At 44.0% G+C, this 21,853-nt stretch overlaps 3 protein-coding genes across 5 annotated transcripts; 2 read left to right on the top strand and 1 right to left on the bottom strand.

Annotated features, from left to right (window-relative positions):
- Positions 1-116: 116 nt before the first annotated feature.
- On the top strand, positions 117-5,000 carry LOC101159996 (cyclin-G2). 3 transcript variants are annotated; one of them, XM_078953334.1, is made up of 8 exons: positions 117-256; positions 892-1,015; positions 1,094-1,231; positions 2,583-2,833; positions 2,959-3,037; positions 3,133-3,222; positions 3,307-3,509; positions 4,357-5,000. In XM_078953334.1, the coding sequence occupies exons 2-8, from the start codon at positions 893-895 to the stop codon at positions 4,466-4,468; spliced, it is 996 nt and encodes a 331-aa protein (XP_078809460.1). In that variant the 5' UTR covers positions 117-256; position 892; the 3' UTR covers positions 4,469-5,000. The 3 variants fall into 3 exon arrangements, with proteins under 3 accessions (XP_078809460.1, XP_004072097.1, XP_011477066.1); XM_004072049.4 differs by having other exon boundaries at positions 214-454; XM_011478764.4 differs by lacking the exon at positions 117-256 and adding an exon at positions 269-454 and having other exon boundaries at positions 892-940; positions 1,057-1,231.
- A 757-nt stretch (positions 5,001-5,757) lies between these two features.
- siat8c2 (alpha 2,8 sialyltransferase) lies at positions 5,758-11,869 on the top strand. Its single transcript, NM_001201497.1, has 4 exons — positions 5,758-5,903; positions 7,151-7,273; positions 9,990-10,547; positions 11,587-11,869. The coding sequence occupies exons 1-4, from the start codon at positions 5,758-5,760 to the stop codon at positions 11,867-11,869; spliced, it is 1,110 nt and encodes a 369-aa protein (NP_001188426.1).
- Positions 11,870-17,120: 5,251 nt separating this feature from the next.
- On the bottom strand, positions 17,121-21,641 carry LOC101172416 (ras-related protein Rab-27B). Its single transcript, XM_023958193.2, has 5 exons — positions 21,344-21,641; positions 21,026-21,111; positions 19,269-19,372; positions 19,050-19,173; positions 17,121-17,538 (listed from the first exon to the last, which is right to left on the bottom strand). The coding sequence occupies exons 1-5, from the start codon at positions 21,494-21,496 to the stop codon at positions 17,358-17,360; spliced, it is 648 nt and encodes a 215-aa protein (XP_023813961.1). The 5' UTR covers positions 21,497-21,641; the 3' UTR covers positions 17,121-17,357.
- Between the last annotated feature and the right edge of the window lie 212 nt (positions 21,642-21,853).

Below are 21,853 nucleotides of genomic sequence, written 5' to 3'. Positions count from 1 at the left end.
GAACAAGCCTAGCTAAAACGGGTTCCGTCACCATGGAAACAACATCCGCCCTTAGCTTTAGAAACCTGACCTTTACTTTTTCACCGGTCAACATTTCAGATGTTTTAAAGCTAAGCAAATGTGCTCAAGAGTTTAGTTTGTTTGTAACTCGCCTGTGAAAGTGACGCCGCTTCAGCTCAGAGTTTGAAAAGGACGCCAAAACTACTGACAGGCACCCGTGACGCTAGTGCGTCGCGCCCAAAGCATTGCATGATGGGTAACAGAGTTTATGTGATTCGGGTAGAGGGCGGGTGAAATTCCGTTCTCTCGGGGTGTCGCGCCCCGGTGGCCCCGTCGACCGTCTTGTTTTGTTTGTTTGTTTGTGTAAACACGTCGACGTAAAGATGATTTAATGATGTTCGGAACCTTTTCGAGGCGGTTCGGGTGTTTCACACGACGGAAGCGTCTCGGCGAGGTAAACCGAGAGGAGCGGATCTGTCTGTCCACTGAGGCTAGCATGCTAGCTAGCTAGCTAAGCCAGGACACATACCTGTCTGTCTGGGCTTCACATTGATTCTATTTCTACATTACATTGTTAATGCAAAGAACCTTTTCGAAACAACGTCATCAATTATGAAGCTTCGGAGAATTTAGTCTTTAAGCTAAAGGATAAAAAATTTCTGACTGGAGTCACATTTTCTTTCTTGCATATTTTCCACACACGTCAGTTTTTGTCTGGAAACCAGCATCATGTCTGCATACATACATGTGTTTACAGTCTGAGGTCAGCTGGTGATTGACCCCTACCCAGCTTGGACTCAAACGGTCACGTGGGCTCATCTCCTCAGCCTATAAGAATCATTTTTTGGTGACATTTCTCGTTGTTTTTCTTTGTGTGTGGCTGTTCTCCAGGATGAGGGATCTTCCTGGCATTGACAGTTTGCTCTTAAAAAAGCTGAAGGTATGTTGTGCCAAAGAGGACAGCGTTCTCCCCAGAGAGACGGGCCTGAAGCTGATGGAGTCCACTCCTGCAGAGGTGACCTACTTTTGCTTCACGTCTTTCTCTATTTCTTGCAGTGGTATAAATATGTTTCCATGTCCCCTCCGCCCAAAGAACTCCAGTGGGGTGTCTGCAAAGTGCCGGGACAGCCGGGTGGAGGAACTGTGGGGCCTGACCACTTTCTTTGGCTACAGCACCCAAACCTTTGTCCAAGCTGTCAATTTGCTTGACAGATTTCTCACCTTGATGAAGGTAACAAAACCTCTGGCAGTCTGTAACTCTGTGACTCTGTTTTGAATCTTAAAATCCATCACTTTGTCACTTCTGATAGAGTTTAGATGTCAAGTTACTATTTATACATGCTTTTAATCCATGAACCTATTTGCCCTTTAAAGGATTTTAGCACAAGTGGTTCTAAAGTGCAAAGCGTCAATAGAATAGAATAAAATGCTTTTATTGTTGTTATTATACATAGCATAGTGACATTTGAAAATGGTCACAAGACAGTTTGGACGTCACTGATTGGATGATGACATTTGTTCACCTTAACAGGAGGTTATTTGTCATAGCGTTGTCTTCAATGGAAGATATTTCGTGGAGCTTCTGGCCACGCCCACTGCAACAGTTCAGTGATTGATGTATTAACCGTTTGGAGAATAACCTCCTTCAGTTTTTACTCTATTTCAAAACCTTTTTCATGTTTCTTATTTTGTTTCATTTATTTTTTACAGTTTAGTTTGATTTCTAAGGAACCCCTGAAGGGAAAAAAATTGTAACAATTATTTTTTTTGTTTTGGTTTCTAAAATGTAATGTTGTTTTATTTCTTTTCAAAGCGTTCCCAGTGTTTTTTTTAATTACGATGATGCCGTTTTTAGCCAAAATCTAAAAAAAAAACAACCTTTTTCTAGGACATAGTTTCTGCAGAGCGGTAGGAGTTCATTAGAAATTCACCTCTAAGTTGTGGCCGCGATGTCGGCATGTAATAACCCCGCCCCCTTCGTCTGCGCGGGCTCTTGCGGCGTATTTTCTTCGTCACAAATACGATCTGAATGAAGACATACTCTCAAATGCAATTTTTATCGTAATTTTCTTTATAGGTGTCCATCATTAGAAAAAGGCAACAAAAAGAAACACAATTTTCCTCTTTAAAGTGTTTAAGTGTTGAGTGATTTGTTGTTGTAATTTGTACTTCTGGGCCACCGTAGCTTTAGGAGTGCTAAAGTTCATGAACTCAAAACTAGGATAGGAAAATAACCTGGACAGGGAAAATCCATAAAGTAGTCATCTATATGTTTTACACTAACTGTAGATTTTTGAAACTCTTCGTTACACATTTTCACTTTTCTCTTTGTTTAAACTCTCAAAGTTCAGACACAAGTCCAGGATTATAGAATTAAAACAGAGATCTGATCGGGACGAAGATTTCTAATTTGTTAAAATGAATACATTCTGTACAGGAGACATGGCACAGAGAAGCTTGATTGACAAGGTCGATAGCCAATCAGAATGCAGAGCAGAATGCTGTTGCAAAAGAAACATTGAAAACTGAATTATGCCAAGCGGCGATATCATGAAAGGTGATTTCCATGTTTTTGGTGACAGGTGCAGCGCAAACACGTCCCCTGCATCGGAGTCTGCTGTCTTCACATGGCCGCCAAAATGATTGAGGAGGAGGCCGACGTCTCGCCGACCCACGAACTCATCCGCATCAGCCAAAGCAGGTTCACGGTGTCGGACCTCAGCCGCATGGAGAAGATCATCTCGGAGAAACTGTGCCTGGATCCCAAAGCGGTGACGGCCTTGACCTTCCTGCAGCTTTACCACTCCGCCATCGCCTCCCAGTCTGCCGGCAGGTACGCGTCTCCTCCTTCCAGCTGCTGTTGGAACGTTGTCCCGCTTTGCACTGAGCTGGTCAAACAGGTTGTTCTTTATGAGGTCTGTACGGCGGATCACGTAAAGTTCCCCTATATATTTGAAGGGAGGAGATCCCAAGCATTGGGAGACTGGAAGCCCAGCTTAAAGCCTGTTTATGCCGGCTTGTTTTCTCTAAAGCAAAAGTAAGAATTGTTCTCAGGTGACATTTTGTCAGCTTTGCTGCATTCGCTGACCGTCCGGGAGCTGACGCAGCCCTTCCTTCTCCCCGTCTTCTCAGCCGTCGGTGTTGGCGCTGTCGCTCGTCGCTCAGGAGTTTGAGTCGTTCTCGGTGATGAAGACTGTCCAACAGTTTCAAAAGCATCTAAAAGTAGGTTTTCTCTGGAGATTTGTTTCCGCGTTCGGCGATTCATTTCACGTTTTCACTCTCGGCTGTTTCCTGTCGACTCTGCAGATCAGCGACGCTGAGCTGCTCGGATGGAAGGAGCTGGTGGCCGAGTGCATGAGCGCCTACCACTCCAGCCAATGCAGCAAACCGGACAACAAAAAGCTGGTTTGGATTGTGTCCAGGAGAACCGCCCAGGGCCTTCAGAGCTGTCACTTCAGCGTTCCCGCTCTGCCGACCATTCCTGAGAGGAGCTGGAACCAGAGCCAAAGGTTTGGAGTCTGAGCGTTCATTCCTCCCTTTTCCTTTTCCGGAGATCGTTTCTATTTCATTTGTATCCGTTTCTTTTACCCTAATATTGATTCATTAGTTAAAAAAACAAGTTTGTGTGATTTTCTACACTGCAGGACACAAAAACGCTCTAGTCCTTAGTGAGGTGGGAGTACTGGCTCCTTACTAACCGCACGCAAACGCTGCACGGGGTGTGCAGCGGGGTGTGCACGTGATGAGCAAACGCTCCTTTCCCTTCCATGTTGCATTAGTGTTCCGTCCAACATGACCGTAGAAATAAATGTACATGAAGGTTTTCTCTTAGTGGTCAACCAGCTCTGTGTGTGTGTGTGTGGGGGGGGGGGGGGGGTGTCACCTGTGTGCCCCGCACAGGCTTGCCCATTTTTCCTGTGTCCACCCATAAGAACAGTTGGTTCTAAAGTCTGCTTTTAAAGGGTTAAGCGTGCTGTGATACAGTTTCAGCTCAGGATTTGATCGCAGAGAGGTTCATGTCCCAGAAATATTTTTAAAAAACTTTGGTTTTCTGGAGCCTGAGTCGGATCTTAAACTGGCTCATGAAAATATTCAGGAAGACAAATGTTTGTTGAAGGATCTCGTCTGCATCCAGACTTTGAACGGACTGATGCAGAAGCAGAACCGGGCCTTCCTCCTGCTGTGATCCAGATCTAGAACTCTGCGTCAGAAACACACGAATTGATCCTCGTTTTAGCAAAACTGTTGGGTTTTGTATAAAGTGCGTACTTGTGATTTTACGTAACTAATTGAATCAAGTTAAGAGACAGATGGCGAGGGCGGGTCTTAACTGAGTTATGATGTGTTGCCTTACAGCGAGGACTCGGGCGAGGACACGAGCTGCTCTGAGGAAAGTCCATGCGGTTCCTTAGGAAGCGACGGCGAAGGAACCTTCTTCCCCTCCAGCTTCCACCACAGCCGAGACTGATGGGAGTTTTTCCATTTCCTGGAATTATAACATTTTTAGCAGAGACGTGTGCGTTTTGTGTGCATGTGTTGTGTGTCATCTTAGGTGTGTAAAAGCGGACTGAAGTGTGGATTGTTGGACATCAAAGGCCCATCTTCAAAATGTAAAGCAGAATATTTGCGTTACCGCGGCAGCCGGAATGTTTTTATTAAAGTCACTTTAAGGTGTTCTTCACACGAAGCACAAGAGGTCAAACACCAGATGCTCCGTAGTTTGTTTTTTGAAGCCCGTTTTCTATTTACATCTAACAGTATTCTGCATATGGAAAATGTATGTTCTCACTAACATGACTCACCTGTGCTGCATATGATGGTACTGGACTGTAAATGCATGCAAATGTTGAAACATATTCATGTTTATGGTCAAAAACCCCTCTAGAAAAATCAAATAACTTGTAAAATAATAAAAATGTGTATGTTTGGGATGCTGTTTATCGTGCTTAACAGAAAGTATGTGGGAAGCTCAAACTTCAAAATAAAAGTCTTTTACATTTGTCGTTTTATTTTTCTATCAGTCAGAAATAGAGCGGGGGGGGGGGGGGTAGTGAGAATGGGCGTCACGTGTTATTCCTAAATCCACACGTTTTTTTCTTATAATATTGATAACAATACAACAGAGTTAATTCTCAGGGAGGATTGAAATGTGTACAAATTGCAGAAAAAGTAAAAAATACAATATTTATAGACATAATTACAATATGAGAAAAGATTACATCAATCCAATAACCGCTGGGGTTTAAAAAAACGTTTCAAATTAGTTCGAATTGCCTTTTGGTTTTGAAATTGTTTAATAATTAACAGGACTGATTGGTTTCATTCTAGGTTTGAATTTAGACCATTTGGCTTTATGAATATGGAATTTTGCTAATAATAAAAACAACTGTGTAATAAAGATAATATCTTTGTCTAATTTACCAGGAAAATATCTTTATACAAAAATGGAGTAGTTTTTTTAAGTTATATTTCCAATATAATTTCCCACTAAATCCACAAGTGCGTCCGTCTTGTTGGCGGCCGCGCGCGCGCGCTCGGATGCGCAGGAAGGGGGCGGGGCTCGGCGGTGTTGACACGCATCTGCTCCACCTGCAGTCTGGAGGCTGGTCGCCGGAGAGTGGCGGGAATGAGACGGAGCAGAGGCTCGGCATCGTCAACATGCAGACCCCGAAAAGGGCCTCGTGAGCCGAACCGACCGGGACCAGCCCAGCCGACGCCTCCACGCTGTCACGCGCCACATACCGACAGGCCCCCAAGATGGTCCGCATCGCCAAGGCCCTGGGCCTGGGCATCCTGTGCGCGGTCGTGCTCATTCTGTCGCTCATCAGCTACGTGTCTCTGAGGAGAGACAGCCTCTTCTCGTCCGTGGGAGGCCCGCGGATCATGTTCCACGCGGGTTTTCGGTAAGTGAGCGACGGGATGCTGCGGAGCGCGCGGACGTGGCCTCGCGCCGCCCAGAACCGCAACTCAGCATCACGAAAATCAAACACTGAGCTGTCCGAGGTGCTGAAGCTCCGAGGATCAACGCCGGTGTCCGTCCGGTACCGTGACACATCACGGAAATCCGAGGAGAATCTGCGGGTCTTTGATTCAAAGCGTCTGCACCGAATATTTACAACATATGGAAAATACAAAAATGAAGGTTTTATTCCACTCGGATGTTGAGACAGGCTTTATGAATCAACCAGAGCTTTAATTACTGTATGGTTTACAGGAAACCAACATACCAAATATGAAATTATCTTAATTTATCATATCAAACCAACAATTGATTAATAAATCAACTTAAAGAGGCTCGATTCAACAAACTCTTATGGTTGGATGGGACGTCCGAGTTGGTTCCCACTTTCAGTTTTTAGAATTTGAAGCCCACCTGGAAGAACTACGTGTTCCAGTTCCTCAAATGACCACTTCAGGCTGGTTTCAAAGAGCAGTAATTCAGAGTTTTGTTGGGTCTATCCCAGCCCCAGATGTCAGATTTTTCAAAGCCAACCCAGAAGTATAACATGGAGCTGGAATTGAGGCTTCAGATTTGTACTTCTTTTGTTTTGTAACTTGCACACATGCATTTTAAAAATACAAATATCAAGTTCTAGGCTACAGGTACCAAACAAAACCTACATAACATTTTTTTTAACCATATTTGGCATTCCTGAGTGAACTAATGACTGGCACATTTGGACCAACCAATCATGTTTTATAACTCATCGTCCATTTCCCAAAGATAAACTCATTCGAAGTCTGTTTTTCTAGAGATGTTATCTGAACCGATTGTTTTCCTGATTGTCAATCATTGTTTGTTTGTAGTTTACGGTCGCTGCAACAACCCAATTTCCCAAACTGGGATCAATAAAGTATCTTTATCTTGTGTTTCTAGAATCTCCACCCAAACATTGGCCCATTACTACCTCGCAAAGAAAGCTCAAATGTTGATTGATGGCTTAGATGTTGATTAATGGGGAACATTGAGTTTGCTACATTTCCCCTTTTTTTTCCAAAGAGGTCCTAAATATGAATTTTCCATTCCAGGATATTGCCAAAAATCAGCAAAGCAGTTACTGACCAACATTTTAGGAGAAAACCTCATAATCCTGCAGTAATTCTGACCTAATTTGGCAGCGTCCTGAGCCTGTAATTGTATTGTTTTCAGGTCCCAGTCGGCCATGAACTTCCTGGACCCCTCCTTTATTCCTCTCACCACTGCCCTGAATGAGGAGCTTCAAGGTAAACCGTACAAATGGAAGTTTAACAGAACAGCCTTTTACCAGCAGAGGTGAGACCAGAACTTTCTGTTTCCACTCTAATCCAATGAAATGCTTAGCAACCTGCAGATTTACCCAGACTGTGTTCTTATTCAATCCCACCAGGACAGATGTGGGTGAAATGTTTGCGCACTCTTTATGGGTTTATTGCATTTTCATTCATTTTACTATGCTCACTATGCTTAAGGATATAAAAATTACTTTTATATTTTTTGTTGGAAAGTATAAACATTTCTGTGAGTGTCTCGATCAGAAAAAGGAGTTTCACCAAAAAGGACATGACTCAAAGGGAAATATGTATAATGTCCTTTATTATAAATGATCCCGGAACTTCATACTTGTCTATAGTTACTAAAAGCATTAAGTAGAGTATGTTACTACCACTGGATACCTGTAGGACTGTCACAAGAACAGGCAGACGGCTGGTTCCAAATCAGCAGGTTTATTAGCACAGCTAAAAGTCCAAAAAGCTAAATCAGGGTCAGGCAGGCGGCAGGCAAACAGAATCAGAAACATAAGGATGACCCGTTTGACACGGACGCTCCGGCGCTTGTTGCACCTTCATGAAGTAGAGTGGTTCGGCACAATGTTTCGGGGCTTGTGTCAACTAGCGCAGATCATGTGGTTGATGACGTATGAAGCGCCAAATGCATCGTTTGGTCGAACCACGGTTCATATGTCACTTGTGTTTGAACAGTTGGGTGCGCTATTCTCTATAAATACAAATGAACATTTCCCGACCAGTTCTGTTGTTTCCCCTGTATTGGAATCAGCGTCAGTTCATTGCACTGTACCATAGCTCCTGGTAAAAAAAAAAAAAAAGTACTGTGGTGTGTCAGTGGGATTGAAGAGATCCTCAAATTATTCCTTCCACCGCCCGACAATGTCCCCAGTCGAAGTCAACAGCCCCCCATCTGCACTGAAAACGCTGCCTGTGGAAAACTGCTTTCCCCTCCTGAGGCGCCGGATGGTTTGCCAGAATTTTTTCGAGGCCAACCGATAGTCCTTCTCCATCGCCTCACCGAAGTCTTCCCAGGACAGAGTTTTTGCCTCCGCAACAGTCCAGGCCGCAGCTCGCTAAGACTCCTGATACCTGTCAGCTGCCTCTGTCCCGCAAGCCAGCCAGGTCTGGTAGGACTCTTTCTTCAGCTTGACGGCATCCCTTACTTACGGTGTCCACCACCGGGTTCGGGGGTTACCGCCGCGACAGGCACCAGAGACCTTGCGACCACAGCTCCGAGCAGCAGCAGCGACAATGGAAGTGGAAAACATGGTCTACTCGGACTCAATGTCCCCAACCTCCCTCGGTACCCGTTTGAAGTTCTCACGGATGTGGGAGTTAAAGACTTCCCTAACGGAGGGCTCAGCCAGACGTTCCCAGCAGACCCTCACAGTACGTTTGGGTCTTCCAAGTCTTTCTGGCCTCCATCCCCACCAGCGAATCCACTCAACACCAGGTAGTGATCGGTGGACAGCTCTGCCCCTCTCTTCACCCGAGTGTTCAAGACACAGGGCCGAAGGTGCCTGAAACAACTACAAAGTTGATCATTGACATCCTCTGCCTAGGGTGTCCTGATGCCAGGTGTATTGATGGACACCCTTGTGCTTGAACATGGTGTTCGTTATGGACAAACTATGACGAGCACAGAAGTCCAATAACAAAACACCACTCGGGTTCAGATCAGGGGGGGGGGGGGCACTCCTACCAATCACGCCCCTCCAGGTGCCACTGTCATTGCCCACGTGAGCATTGAAGTCCCCCAGGAGGACAATGGAGTCCCCCGTTGGGCCACTTTCCAGTACCCCTTCGAGAGACATCAAGAAGGTCTGGTACTCCGAACTGCTGTTCGGCCCGTAAGCCGGAACCACAGAGACCTGTCCCCCACCCGGAGGCGGAGGGACATGACCCTCTCGTCCACCGGGGTGAACTCCGGCTGCGGCTGAGCTGGGGGCTCACGAGTAAGCCCACACCAGCCCACCGCCTCTCACCTTGAGCAACTCCAGAGTGGTAGAAAGTCCAACCCAATCCCTCTCTAGCCCGGGCTATGTGTGGAGGTGAGACCGACTATATCTAGAGGGTATCTCTCAACCTCTCGCACCAGCACAGGCTCCTTCCCTCCCAGAGAGGTGACGTTCCATGTCCCCAAAGCCAAGTTCCGTGACCGGGGTTTGGGCCGCCGAGCCACCCGCCCTCAACTGCCACCCAAACCAAATTGCACCAGCCCCTTTTGAAGTCTCCTACGGGTGGTGGGCCCATGGGAGAGTGGTCCCAAGGCTGTGCCCGACCGGGGCCCATGGGAAAAGCCCCAGTCACCAGGTGCTCGCCTGCGAGCCCCAACTCCGGGCCTGTCTCCAGAGTGGGGCACCGGTGAAGCCAATCCGGGCGACGTAATCTGGTCCTTGTTGTTTCTTTTCATTAGGGGGTTCTGAACCGCTCTTTGTCTGGCTCGTCACCCAGGACCTGTCTGCCATGGGAGACCCTATCAGGGGCTTAAGCCCCAGAGAGCTTAGCTCCTGGGATCATTCAAGCTATCAAACTCCCCCACCATGTTAAGGTGGCGGTTCACTGGGAGGTTTTCAAAACAAGAAAAATCATTTTTAAGCACATTGTTATTGTGTGAATACGTTTCGAAATTCAACCATCGGCCAGGACCTGGAGAGCCTGAAGGTCACGGACTGAGGAGTCACCAACTCAAAAGAAAATTTACAGACTGTTTTCTTTTTCAGGAAAGATATCTTCAGCTACATCGACATTCCCAACAACTTCTCGCTCACGAAGAACAGCGTGCGTGTTGGCCAGCTGATGCACTTTGACTACTCCAGCCACAAATACGTCTTCTCCATCAGTAACAACTTCAAGTCGCTCCTCCCGGAAATCTCTCCCATCCTCAACAAGCACTACAGTGTGTGCGCCGTGGTGGGAAACAGCGGCATCCTGACCGGCAGCCACTGCGGCCCCGAGATCGATCAGGCCGACTTCGTCTTCCGCTGCAACTTCGCCCCCACGGACGTCTACTCCAAGGACGTGGGCAGGAAGACCAACATGACCACGTTCAACCCCAGCATCCTGGAGAGGTACTACAACAACCTGCTGACCATCCAAGACAGGAACAACTTCTTCCTCCACCTGAAGAAGCTGGAAGGCGCCATCCTCTGGATCCCGGCCTTCTTCCTTCACACTTCTGCCACGGTCACCCGAACTCTGGTGGATTTCTTTGTCGAGCATAAAGGTCAGCTGAAGGTCGAGCTGGCCTGGCCTGGAAACATCATGCACAACGTCAACAAGTAAGGTTCCGATGGTCGCCTGTGCAGAACATTAAAGTTTTTCTGATGCTGCGTTCACACCGGCTTTGGAGTCGCGCGATCCAGCAACCACGTCCAAAGAAAAGTCCGGTAAATGCGCGTTTTGGGCTTTGGTGTTTGGGTCAGGGTTTTAACCCAAACCCAAACACCTAAACTCTCTGAAAACCAGGAGGATCTCTGAAATAATGACAAAGATTCACAATGATTAATAATAAACAGTAAAACAAATAAAGAATTTTTAAATGCTTTTTTTACTCAACAATTCTTCTCAAATAAATCTATGTAAGTCCAAAAAATGTTTTAAACATCAAACTGGTTTCTAAAAAAATATAATTTTTTCTTTTGTTTTTTATTGTGTTTTTTTTTCTGCAGTACTTTAGCAGTAAATATTAGAGGTGCAGGGGAAATCGATTATGCGATATATGTATTCATTTGGTGATACTCGTATCACTTTAAATTCTGTCAACACGATATTTATTTAATTATTTCTGAGCGTCCTTCAGCGTCAGACTCTGGTTTTTTACTTAGACCCCCAACCGCTAGCTGGCAGCGCCGCCCACTGAGCCTCTTCGAGCAGAACCAAGCAACTACCAGATCTCGCGAGAATCCGCTCGTGTTAAATGCTAAATGTTCAATCGGTCTCTCGGTTTTTGTCCTTATGAGACACACACTATGTAGTTTTTGTCTGGGATAGGTATCGAAACTGTGTCATGTTGCTGCCAGTACCATGTAAAATCGCAGATCGTGGTGCTTTGTAGTGGGACGAGGGACACATGATACGTATCACGATACATATCGTATCGTGAAACATGTATCTCGGTGCGTATCATATCACCAGACTATTGCCAAAATAAAACCTAGTAGATAGACCCTTCATGACTAAAGTGGACTGAATTGGATTATAACAAATCAGACCATAATGGATCGTAATGAAAATAGGAGGTGGTGTGGTCAGATGGTTTCAGGAGATCAGCGGTTTGGATCACGGTTGAACATCTGATCTCCTTTGTTTCCCTCACAGATACTGGAAGACTAAGAACCTGTCTCCCAAACGCCTCAGCACCGGTATCCTCATGTACACGCTGGCTTTCTCCATGTGCGACGAGATCCACCTTTACGGCTTCTGGCCCTTTGGCTGGGACCCCAACACGGGCAAAGACCTGCCATACCACTACTACGACAAGAAAGGGACCAAGTTCACCACCAAGTGGCAGGAGACTCACCAGCTGCCCAGCGAGTTCAAACTGCTCTACAAGCTGCACAGGGAGGGCGTCACCAAACTGGGTCTGTCCCACTGTACATAGTCATCCAACGAGACGGCACCGGCGAGCATGAACGCACGCGGACAGACCCCATCGTCATCCCTCACCTAACCTAAAGATGTCAGACTCGTCCAGGTTGTGGATCTCGTCTTTCACCCGGTTTGTTGTTGTGCTCCGTGGTGAAGCTGCTCTGTTGCTGATGTTCCTGTTCTTTGCATGGCCGCTGATGACCGTTAGCAAAGGTGACATGTCTGCAAGGGACTCTGCTTTTCGTCCTCCTAACCCTCCGTCTCCCGCGGAAACGCCTGCATCACCTTTAAAGTAGATCCTGTGCACTGCCTAATCTCAGGGAACGAGTTAGATCAGTGTTTTCTTTCCTTCGCCTGATCCCAGATAATGACAGACTTTCACGCCCGTTCAGGTCTTCCTCGATGGTTTACAGACTCCTATGAACGAACACGTGTCTTTTGCTTTAAATTTGAATAGTGGCTTAAACTTTGCCAGAATTCTTCAAAGTCTTGAAATGACGATCAACATTCCAGCAGTAAGCCATGAATTCACTAACAGTCTGTTGTAAACACAGCACCTGGTTGGCCTACATTAGGTTCTGAGAATCGCTTGACCCAGTACAGCCTCCAACAAGATGAACGCAGAAGGGTTCCTGCAGTACTTTCTAAAGTTTAGGTCAAGTTTCAAAATAAATCAAGCCTGTTTTAGTCAGGGCGGTTTCCTCCACTGTCCTCTATGTGTCATTGGACCATGATGCGAGCGCCATACTGAACTAATTCATAGATCCTTGCACGTTTGTTTGTTCTATTGGCTTCCTATACTGCATTTTAAATCAGTTCAAACAACTTTTGTAAAATAAAAGTCCCACATCATCTTCTGATCTATTGGGGAGGCATCGGCAGAAGCTTCAAGATTAGCTGGTGCAGCCCAATTTTTTTTTTAAATCCCAAATGTCGATGGTGGGCGTCAGTCGGTCAGGCAGGGATGACGGCGTTATGGAATCGGGCGGCAGCTGGGTGGTCGCAGGGCAGTATGTAAATGTCTCTGGACGGCGACCTTCCATGTCACCATGCGGGCCCGTCACCGGTGCAGACGACGCGGGTCCCAGAAATGTGCCCTGGCGGCCACTGACCGAAAAATAAAATCGTCTAGTCCCTATACAATTTTTACTTCGTCAAAAAAACTCCCGGCTACTGTGCGGCGTGTAAAAATGCAACTTCTGCCTCCCGATTTGGGAGACTTGACTACAGCATTGATTGTGATTGTGCCGTTTTTTAAAAATAAAATCTATTATAGGACATAGTTTCAGCAGAGCGGCAGGAGATCACTAGAAATTCCTCTCTGGGTGGTGGGCAGGACTGTGGGCGCGGAGCAACCCCGCCCCCTCTTCCCCTCCCAGTTGCTGAGAGTTCAGAGCTTTAAATCACACATATTCCTTTCGTCTGCTCCTGATTCGATCATCAGAAAAATCCCACAAAACTGCGTTACAAACACCATTTTCATCAACGTGGATCTTTAGCTGTTGTTCTGACGCGAGCATGCTGGGTAATTTCCCCGTCTGGTTTGTTAATTTCACTTTTTTTTTTTAACTCGTGACTGTGGAAACAAAATGAATAATTTTATTAGATTTTAGAAGTTGTTGGACTTTGAGATATTCCCTCAGATTTTTAAGGAGTCCTGAGCTAACACAACTGCCCTTCAAACGTTTCTCTGTTTACCGACACGTTACAAAGCCTACATTGTCTTTTTCTTGGTTTGTACCTCATAACCTATAGATCACAGCCAAAGCCCTGGTATTATATCTAAAAGTTGTTGGATCTAGAAGAAATCAGGAGAACATTTAGTTAATTTCATTGACACAAAAAACTTTACTAAAACTGGAGAAAAGTGACGTTAAAACATGGAAGAGAAGGAATGTTATGTCATTTTATGCATCTTGTACAAAAGATCATAATCTATTTATGACTGCATGCAGATATTTTAGATTGGTTTTGTACAACTCAATATAATAGCTGATTTTAATGTGATTTGTTTTTGGTTTGCACAGTGTTTTTCATGGAGGAATGTTGCTTTTGGGGCTAAATCCTCTTATATGACAAGGAACAAAACATGAATCTGAATGTTTTCTTTATATATACATATATATATATTAACAAGGCTAATCTGCAGCCCTTTAACAGCTCTTTGGTCCTGCAGGCGGACGCAGACGGACATAAGCCGGTGAACGGCGGCGTCTGGCCTCGTGACTGTCTCATGACTCCACCATGTGCTTCTCCCTGCAGCTCCATAGCGGTCTGTTTACGGCGGGATGCTCTCTGTTTGACTGCAAGGCAGCGACAGAGACCTTCCAGTTGTACATCAACACATTTTGTCGTTTTCAAGTTACTAATAAGTGTAATTATGGTCATAAAACGAATCTACAGAGAAAAAGAAATGAATATTTGAAGCTTTTCTTTTCTTTCAGTTTTGTTCGTCAAACCAAAGAGAGGCGTTCTTTTTCTGATTCTTGAATGTTGTGACACAAACACTTTTATGTTCTGCTGACCTTCTCGACTCCGTGAATGTTCTTTCAATTCGTCTGCGGTGTCAAACGCCTCTGATGAACACGGCGGGACGTTTTATTCATAAATATTCAGTCAACCTGCAGAATGAGTGGAACAGAAAACGATGCCATCGGAGCTCATGGGGGTTTGTTTCATCCGGCAGGAAAGAAACTGCAGAACTCTGTGCATTAAACGACCACCACCGAAAAACAACGCGCCATGTTTTTATTCCATCTGGATTCAAACCCTTTACCCTTTACTGTGTGCAATCAACAAATGTGTTGAGAAGAAACAGTTCAGAAACGCGTCAAAAATGTGACCTGCAGATTTCTGTTTACAACATGAATAAAATCAAGTTTTCTTCTCTGCTATCAAATTTGATTTGTCCCATGTAGGTATAGCTTCGTCACAGGAGCTTAACTTGTTTTATAAATATTTTTATAAATAGTAGTGGTATTTATCATAGATGAACGGCTTAATCAACTAAACTGATTAAGTTTCAGTGTCATTACTGAGTCAGAATAGGACTTTGAAACCTTTATTATGACTAAATGAATTGAATACTTTCAAAGACAAAGTTATAATTGCTTTAACCAAAATATGTCATTTCTTAAACTAATGAACATCACAGAACGTGGCTTAACAGTGAACCAACAACATAATCCACCAACTGCAACCAAAGGAACAAATCCAGATCAAGACGAAATAAACTGTTTTATTTTGTGGTTATATTAGAACGAATTTTTACTGTAAATACCATTCATTCACATCGTTAAGTAATTTAAAGTAAAATACGAATTAAACAAAGCATTAGGATGTGCTTAAGGTTCATTTTGATAATGTGAAGTTCTGTTAACTTATTGTCGTGTAATTCTTCACACACCTGTTGATATATTTGAATTATTTTATCATTTTCCGGGCTCTTTGTTTATGGATAAAAAATGGGGCTAGACAGAAAATCAAATGTTACAAATGTAATGAAGTCTATGAAGACAGAAGCCCAAAATAAAAGACCCTTCACTGCAAAATCAGTCACTTTCCCTAGATGGCCACTAGAGGGCAGTGCGGAGAGAGGTTTCCATGGAATCACAGGGTCACGTGACCTGTCCTGTGCTGTGCTGGCTCCGTTTTTGATTTGAATATTTTTTGTAGCATTCCAGCCTTACTTGATTCAGACGATGCACTCAATTATTTACTCCAGTCATAATCACACCGTAAAAGCTGAAGAACAGGAAAATAACAAACCTACAACAATTCTTTTTTTGATTTACCTTTTTAGCTAGTAGCGTCGTTAGCTTGTTGTTGGATGACTTGAAACATATTTCGTTCTTTTAAACAAAACGAATAGCAAACAATCCCAAAATGTATACAATACACATAACAATAATCCTACCTGTTCGCCTTCCAGCTAGATGCTAAAACAAATGATAGATTTAAACAATTATCAGTCCGTTTCTCTTGTCGCTGTAGCGTCATTTCCCGTTTTTTCCCGTCTCTGCTAAATTGGCGCATGCGTAGGGATTTCACGGAGAAACCGGAAGTAGGTGGAGCCTTCACAGTAAAGGTCTTAACTCAAATTCACATTATAAGCATGAACACTGTTTTCTTAGAAGGTTCTTTTACATCTTAAACATGAACTCCTGTGAAAATAAAGGCATCTTGAATCAATCAAAGGAAATGTGAAACAATAATGACTAAACTAGTAAACTGGATCATTTACAATTTTGACTCAATTGATTATTCGTGCCTTGATGTTTCACAAGGCTTCATCCTTCCAGCCTTTTTATCTGAACGGGCTCCACAGACGGCTCCGTCGGGACTTCTTCTGTTTCCTTTTTCCATCGCCACACTTCCCTGTTTTCTTCCCCACATGACCACACGACCTGAAGACCAGAGTCCAGACTCAGTTCAGCTCTGGGAAAAAGAAACGGTCACAGACAAGACAGTGCAGAGAGGAGATGGAGACGCTGTAGTCCATCTGTTTGGATCTTCCGGAGGACCCGATCTCCAAAGGAAGACCTTCAGAGGGAGGCTCTGCTGTGAGGAAAAACACCATGCTGGCTCCTGCGGATCGCTGCTTCAAATTGATGGAAGAAAACTGGAAGCCAGAAGGTCTTGTTTGGTGTGATGGATCTCTGACCTCCATCATCACAGTACGGCTCAGTTAGGAGCAGATGGACCTGCAGGACATCTGCAGGTGAGGAAGACATTCTGCCAAACAGCAGCGACCGTCTGCCACATCTGCACAGGTGATGAGGATGAAGTCCACACGACCTCTGAAGGAGTTCCAGACGAGAACCCGGCAGAGAATTTGGGAGAAATGAGATCGTGCTTCAACAGGAAGTGGAAAAACGTGGAGGGAAGCGAATGAATGAACAGCTGGCCTAATTCCATGAAGCTCCGCCTCCTTAAAATCTGACCGCTCTAAACAGCTACTTTATTTTTACTTAATAAAATTAAACTAACGTTCAGAAACAAATAATTTATAACGAACCACAAAAATTTAATATTCCTGTTGAGAAAAATAATTTAAAAAAAGAAACAAAAGAATTGTTCTTCATAGCAAAATCCATAATCAGCCATGCTTTTAATGTGAAAGGTTCAAAAAGGAAATGTTTAGGATCATTAATTCATTAGAAGAAGCCTCCATGAAACGTCTGACCTCACTCCAGACTCTTCATCATGAAGATGCTCCAGTGTTCTTCTCAAACCACCACAATGTCTCCATTTAGGACTCCATATTTTGCCAAATTGACATTTATTTCTAATTTAGACTAAAGAATTCTACAAAACGTTACAATTATCCTTTAAAAAAGTCACAAAAAAGGATCAAAGACGTGAATTTACTGGTTATTATGGCCGGAAAAACACCTCGAGGTAGAAAATTCCAGGTAAAAATCTGAAGTTTGATCATTTTGTGTTGAAAGAATCGATAGAAATTCGGCCTCTTTCCAGTTTTTGAAGGTCTTCTCCTCCCATCAGCAGGCGCACCTCCTCCTGACAGGAGCCTCCTCCACCTCACGACTGCAGCTGTGGCTGCCGTTGGGCTCCGAGCCGTACGCCCCCTGCTCCATCCTCTTCATCACCAGATTGAGCAGGGTGGTAACGGCCTGGTCCACACCCGCTCCTGTCAGCGCGCTGGTCTCAAAGTAAGGGATGCTGGGAAATGGAGGAAGCCTAGAATTATCCAGTGCAATGAACGATCCCTTCTAGGAAAAGGTTCAGTGTTAAAAAATTCAGAAAAACGACAGAACAGCAGCAGGAAGGCGCCATCTAGTGGTGAACCAGTGATTAAATTCCTTCTCATTTATTCATTCATTCTTCTTCTTAACCGTTTATTCCCTTTCGGGGTCACGGGGTTGCCGGAGCCTATCCCGGCCACTTGGGCGAAGGCAAGGGATACCCTGGACTGGTCGCCAGTCTGTCGCAGGGTTAAATTCCTTCTCAACAGGAGAATAAACATAAGGCTCCTAAAATATTATTTATTTCATAAAAATGACATCAAAAAGGACGAAATGTCCGATCATAAATGTAATCAACCGTGGCTTCTCACGTTTTTTGATGTTTTGTTCATCTTGGGAAGCATCCAAAACAAAAACCATAACAAATTATGAAATTAAATAATAATAAATAATAATAATAATAATAATAATAATAATAATAATAATAATAATAATAAAAGTATAGAATAATGCTATTAAAAAACTGAAAAATAATAGCAAATAGTAATATATTTTTAATAATTAATAATAATATCAGGAAAACAATAAAGAAATAAATCACTACATAAGAAAAATTAAAAACTACAAAGAACAGCAGCCAGAGAAAAACAAAGATAGAAATAACATATAGAAAAGTATATAAATAATCAAGTATATATGTAATACTAACAATAATACATCAAATAATGTTAAATAAAAAGAAAAAATAATAGTAATATAATAAAAATCATATAAAAAATAGATAATAATAATAGTAATAACAAACATTTTAATAAATGGTAACAAATAAATAAAACCCATAAAAAAATAGAAAGTAAATAATTTCAATGTTCACTTGTTATTTCTCACAAATGCAAGTAAATTGAGAATATTCAGACAAGAAGTCATCTGTTATTAACCTTAAACCTTTTATTTTTTGTTCTCAGATGCAAAAAGGATTTGTTTCCTAAAGCTTCTTCAAAATGATTACATAATAATTTACATTTTCTTCTTCATTTCAAATGAGCAATTCCTTACAGTACACTGGCTAAATAATGTTCCGAATTTGAGGCCGTTTTCAAAATTGAAAGACTGACATCATAATTCGACATTTAAACCCATTAAAGCACTAACTATAAATAGAAAAGCCTCTAGTTTCAACACCTTGAAGCCCTGCAGAATTCAGTGAAGGCAGAAGGAAGAAAGGGCGCCCCCTGGTGGACAAATCTAAGACCTGCATAAATGTTTGAATTTATGCAGAAATGCATGGCTAAAGCTGTTTCACTGTAAGCATTTCTTTAAATAAAAGTAAATTTCGGATAATTTACGGTACATTTTTTTGCAAGATTCTAAGATTTTAATTTAAAGGCTAAAGTTTGTAAAAAATTAGGACACCAGGAAAAGTTGAGCAAAACTTCCTTCAACATCAAACGTAGTGAAATTTATAATCGATGGAGTTCCTCTGCTCACCCGTATCGCTCTGCCAGCTCTCGAGCCTGTCTGGCGTGGACGTTCCTCATGTCCTTGAGGTCTGCCTTAGTGCCCACCAGCACCACATCTGGGCTGTCGCAGTACGCGTTGGCCTGCAGCTGACCTGACAGGTCGCAGAGAAGGTCATGTGACGCATGAGCTCAGAGGCCGACGAGAGCATAAGAAGACCCAAAAAAAAAAAAAAGAGAGATGACCTACTCATCCAGTTCCTGACGTTCACAAAGCTCTGCTGATTGGTCAGGTCGAACATCAACAGGAAGCCCATGGCGTCCCTGAAGAACGCCGTTGTGAGGCTGCGGAACCTGCAAGCAGAGTTCAATCAGAGCTGGCAGAAAAGAGGATTAACCTCGCCGGCATTTCTGATCATGTGATTTCAGCCCCGCAGAACTGGCATGAGGCCGTGGTTTCCAGGGCAACGACGACCCGCGGCTCACGCGTCTGCTCCAGGAGGAGCTTCAGGAGCTTCATCCGAAATCAACGCTGCGCATGAAACTAAAAGGATCAGAAGTAAAAAGTACAAGTTCAAAACATCCTCAGAAACAGTAGAAAGTCAGCTCTCCGTCATGTTTTCCAGCAGGTAAAGACGGTTCCAGAGGAATATCCTCCTGTTTCAGAGTTTTAGGGCAGAACGTCTGTTGGAGGTCCACGATTTCATGAAGACCTTGTAAAGGAGAAGCTTTATTCTGAAACTCTGGTGTCAACATGACTAAACATTAAGAAAAGCAGAGAACAAGGAAAGATTTTTTTAAAATCCATGTACTATCTGGTCAGAGCTACATTCATAACTAAAAACACTTTTTTCAAAACGGCGGCTTTTCTGTTGGCTTTATCTCCATAGCAACCATTTCCTGTTTTGGTCACCTGGGGGTGATTGACAGGTCGATGTCAGTTTTAGAAGAATCAGCAGAAATTCATTTTTCGATTTCCTTGGCAACAGAGGTTTTTGTTAGCCACGCCCACAATCCTAACATGCTCATAACGTATGTCAGATTGTTTTGTTCAGCTTGAGCCAACGATTCATGAATTACATTTTTCACAATATTATGGTAAAAACTATGTGAGCAACAAGAACGCCACTCTTGCGAGCTCGCCACGCTAACGCGGTTCAAAATCTACAAATTTTAATTTCCACATTTTTTCCCCAAGTAACTTCGCAACGATGCTCGAGGAGTTAGGAGGAGATAGACTGAAATCCTTAGAAGGAGTTCGAGTTAGTGAAAGGAACTAAAGGGTATTCTTTTAGAAAATTCAAGATGGTGGCTTCTTCCTGAGGTCAAAGGTCAATGAAACTTCAGCGATGGTTGTAGACTTGACCTGGTGGCGGGACTGTGAAATTTCCTTTGGATGTCCCCGAAAAAACCTAAACTTATGGGGATATTGAGGCCCATAAGAGATTTTAGCCCTGTTCATTTTTTTATGGTTTGACCCACTGTGATGTCATCACTTTTGGGGGGGTGGGGTTAACTACGCTAAAAATGTTTTTTATTTTTTTATTTGTCCTGTCCAACAGCTGAGCAAACAGGTCAGAGCTGAAGGGCTCTTGTGACAGACAGATTGTACTGTTACAACTGGGACTTAAGGATCTTCTGACACACAAGGAGTATATTTGAATAAACTCCTTTGATCATTTAGACTAAAATTTATTTAGAGTGATATTTGTATCTGTTTTGAACTCATTTGCACTGCGTACAAGGCAAAAAGGTTGTTTCTGAGTCTGTGCCGAGGGGGAAATTTTCGCCTAAAGGTGCAGAGAGAAAGAAAGAAGAATTGGGAAAAGAATCCGCTCCTTCAGTCCAGGCCGAATAAAAAATACATAAAATAAACACCAATTGACTTTGAACATTTATTTCTAATTTTGTTGTTTAATGGCTCCGTTTTCACAGCTTCCAAAGTAGCTGAGTGTTTTCGGTCCTTCTTTGAGCCCCTCCATGAATAGGAGTACATGAGGGGTTTACCTCTCCTGTCCCGCCGTGTCCCACAGCTGGAGGTGGACCCTGAAGCTCCTCTCACTCGCCCCATCGGCCCCCGTCCCAACGTACACCTGAGCCCGAGCAGAGGACAAATCAGAGCCCAAACGGGGAACAAACAGCCCATTTTATCGTCTGTCACCTCTGCCGAAATAGGAAACACTGACATGAACCTTCTAAATTTAGTCTGGAGAATATTCTGTTAGCGCTCCTCCTACATAGTTTATAGTGTACTTGCTCTACTAATACTCAGGTGTACTACATAAAAAACTACTGATCCCGTCTGCTGCAGGAACGGTCACTCACCACCCTCTTCTCCCTGAAGTCGATGCCCACCGTGGTGGTGAACCTGCGGTGGAACTTGTTGTCGGTGTACCTGTGCAGGAAGGTGGTCTTCCCCGCGCCGGAGTCGCCCAGCGCCAGCAGCTTGATCAGGTAGTCGTAGTCCCAGTCCACCATAGTGCCGCTGAGCAGGACCTGCCAGAAAGGAGTCGAGAAATCTGGATGTGAGGAGCGGCTGCAGACCGCCCCACAGGCGCGGCGGGACCTCCCGAGTGCCGGTCACCAGGGCAGCAGCACATGACCACCACACGAGCAGTCAAGTGCTTCCACATGTCTGCGTGGTCTAAACCTCGCCTGCCGGGCTTTTTATTGACCTTCAACACCGCCGGTTTAAACGATCAGACGACAACCGGAGCAGAAGGGAGACCCGAGGAGATGGGAATCAGATCAAAAAGCATCAAAGTAGCTCAAACAAGACCAGACGTTTCCTGGAACCATCTGCAGAGGAGGGGGTCTGGCCTTCAGGATCCCCAC

This window comes from Oryzias latipes, chromosome 9, assembly GCF_053564925.1.
Source record: "Oryzias latipes strain Hd-rR chromosome 9, Olatipes_Hd-rR_3.1".
NCBI lineage: Eukaryota > Metazoa > Chordata > Actinopteri > Beloniformes > Adrianichthyidae > Oryzias > Oryzias latipes.
Note: the sequence above shows the minus strand (reverse complement) of the source record. Positions and strands in the feature narration are given on the sequence as shown.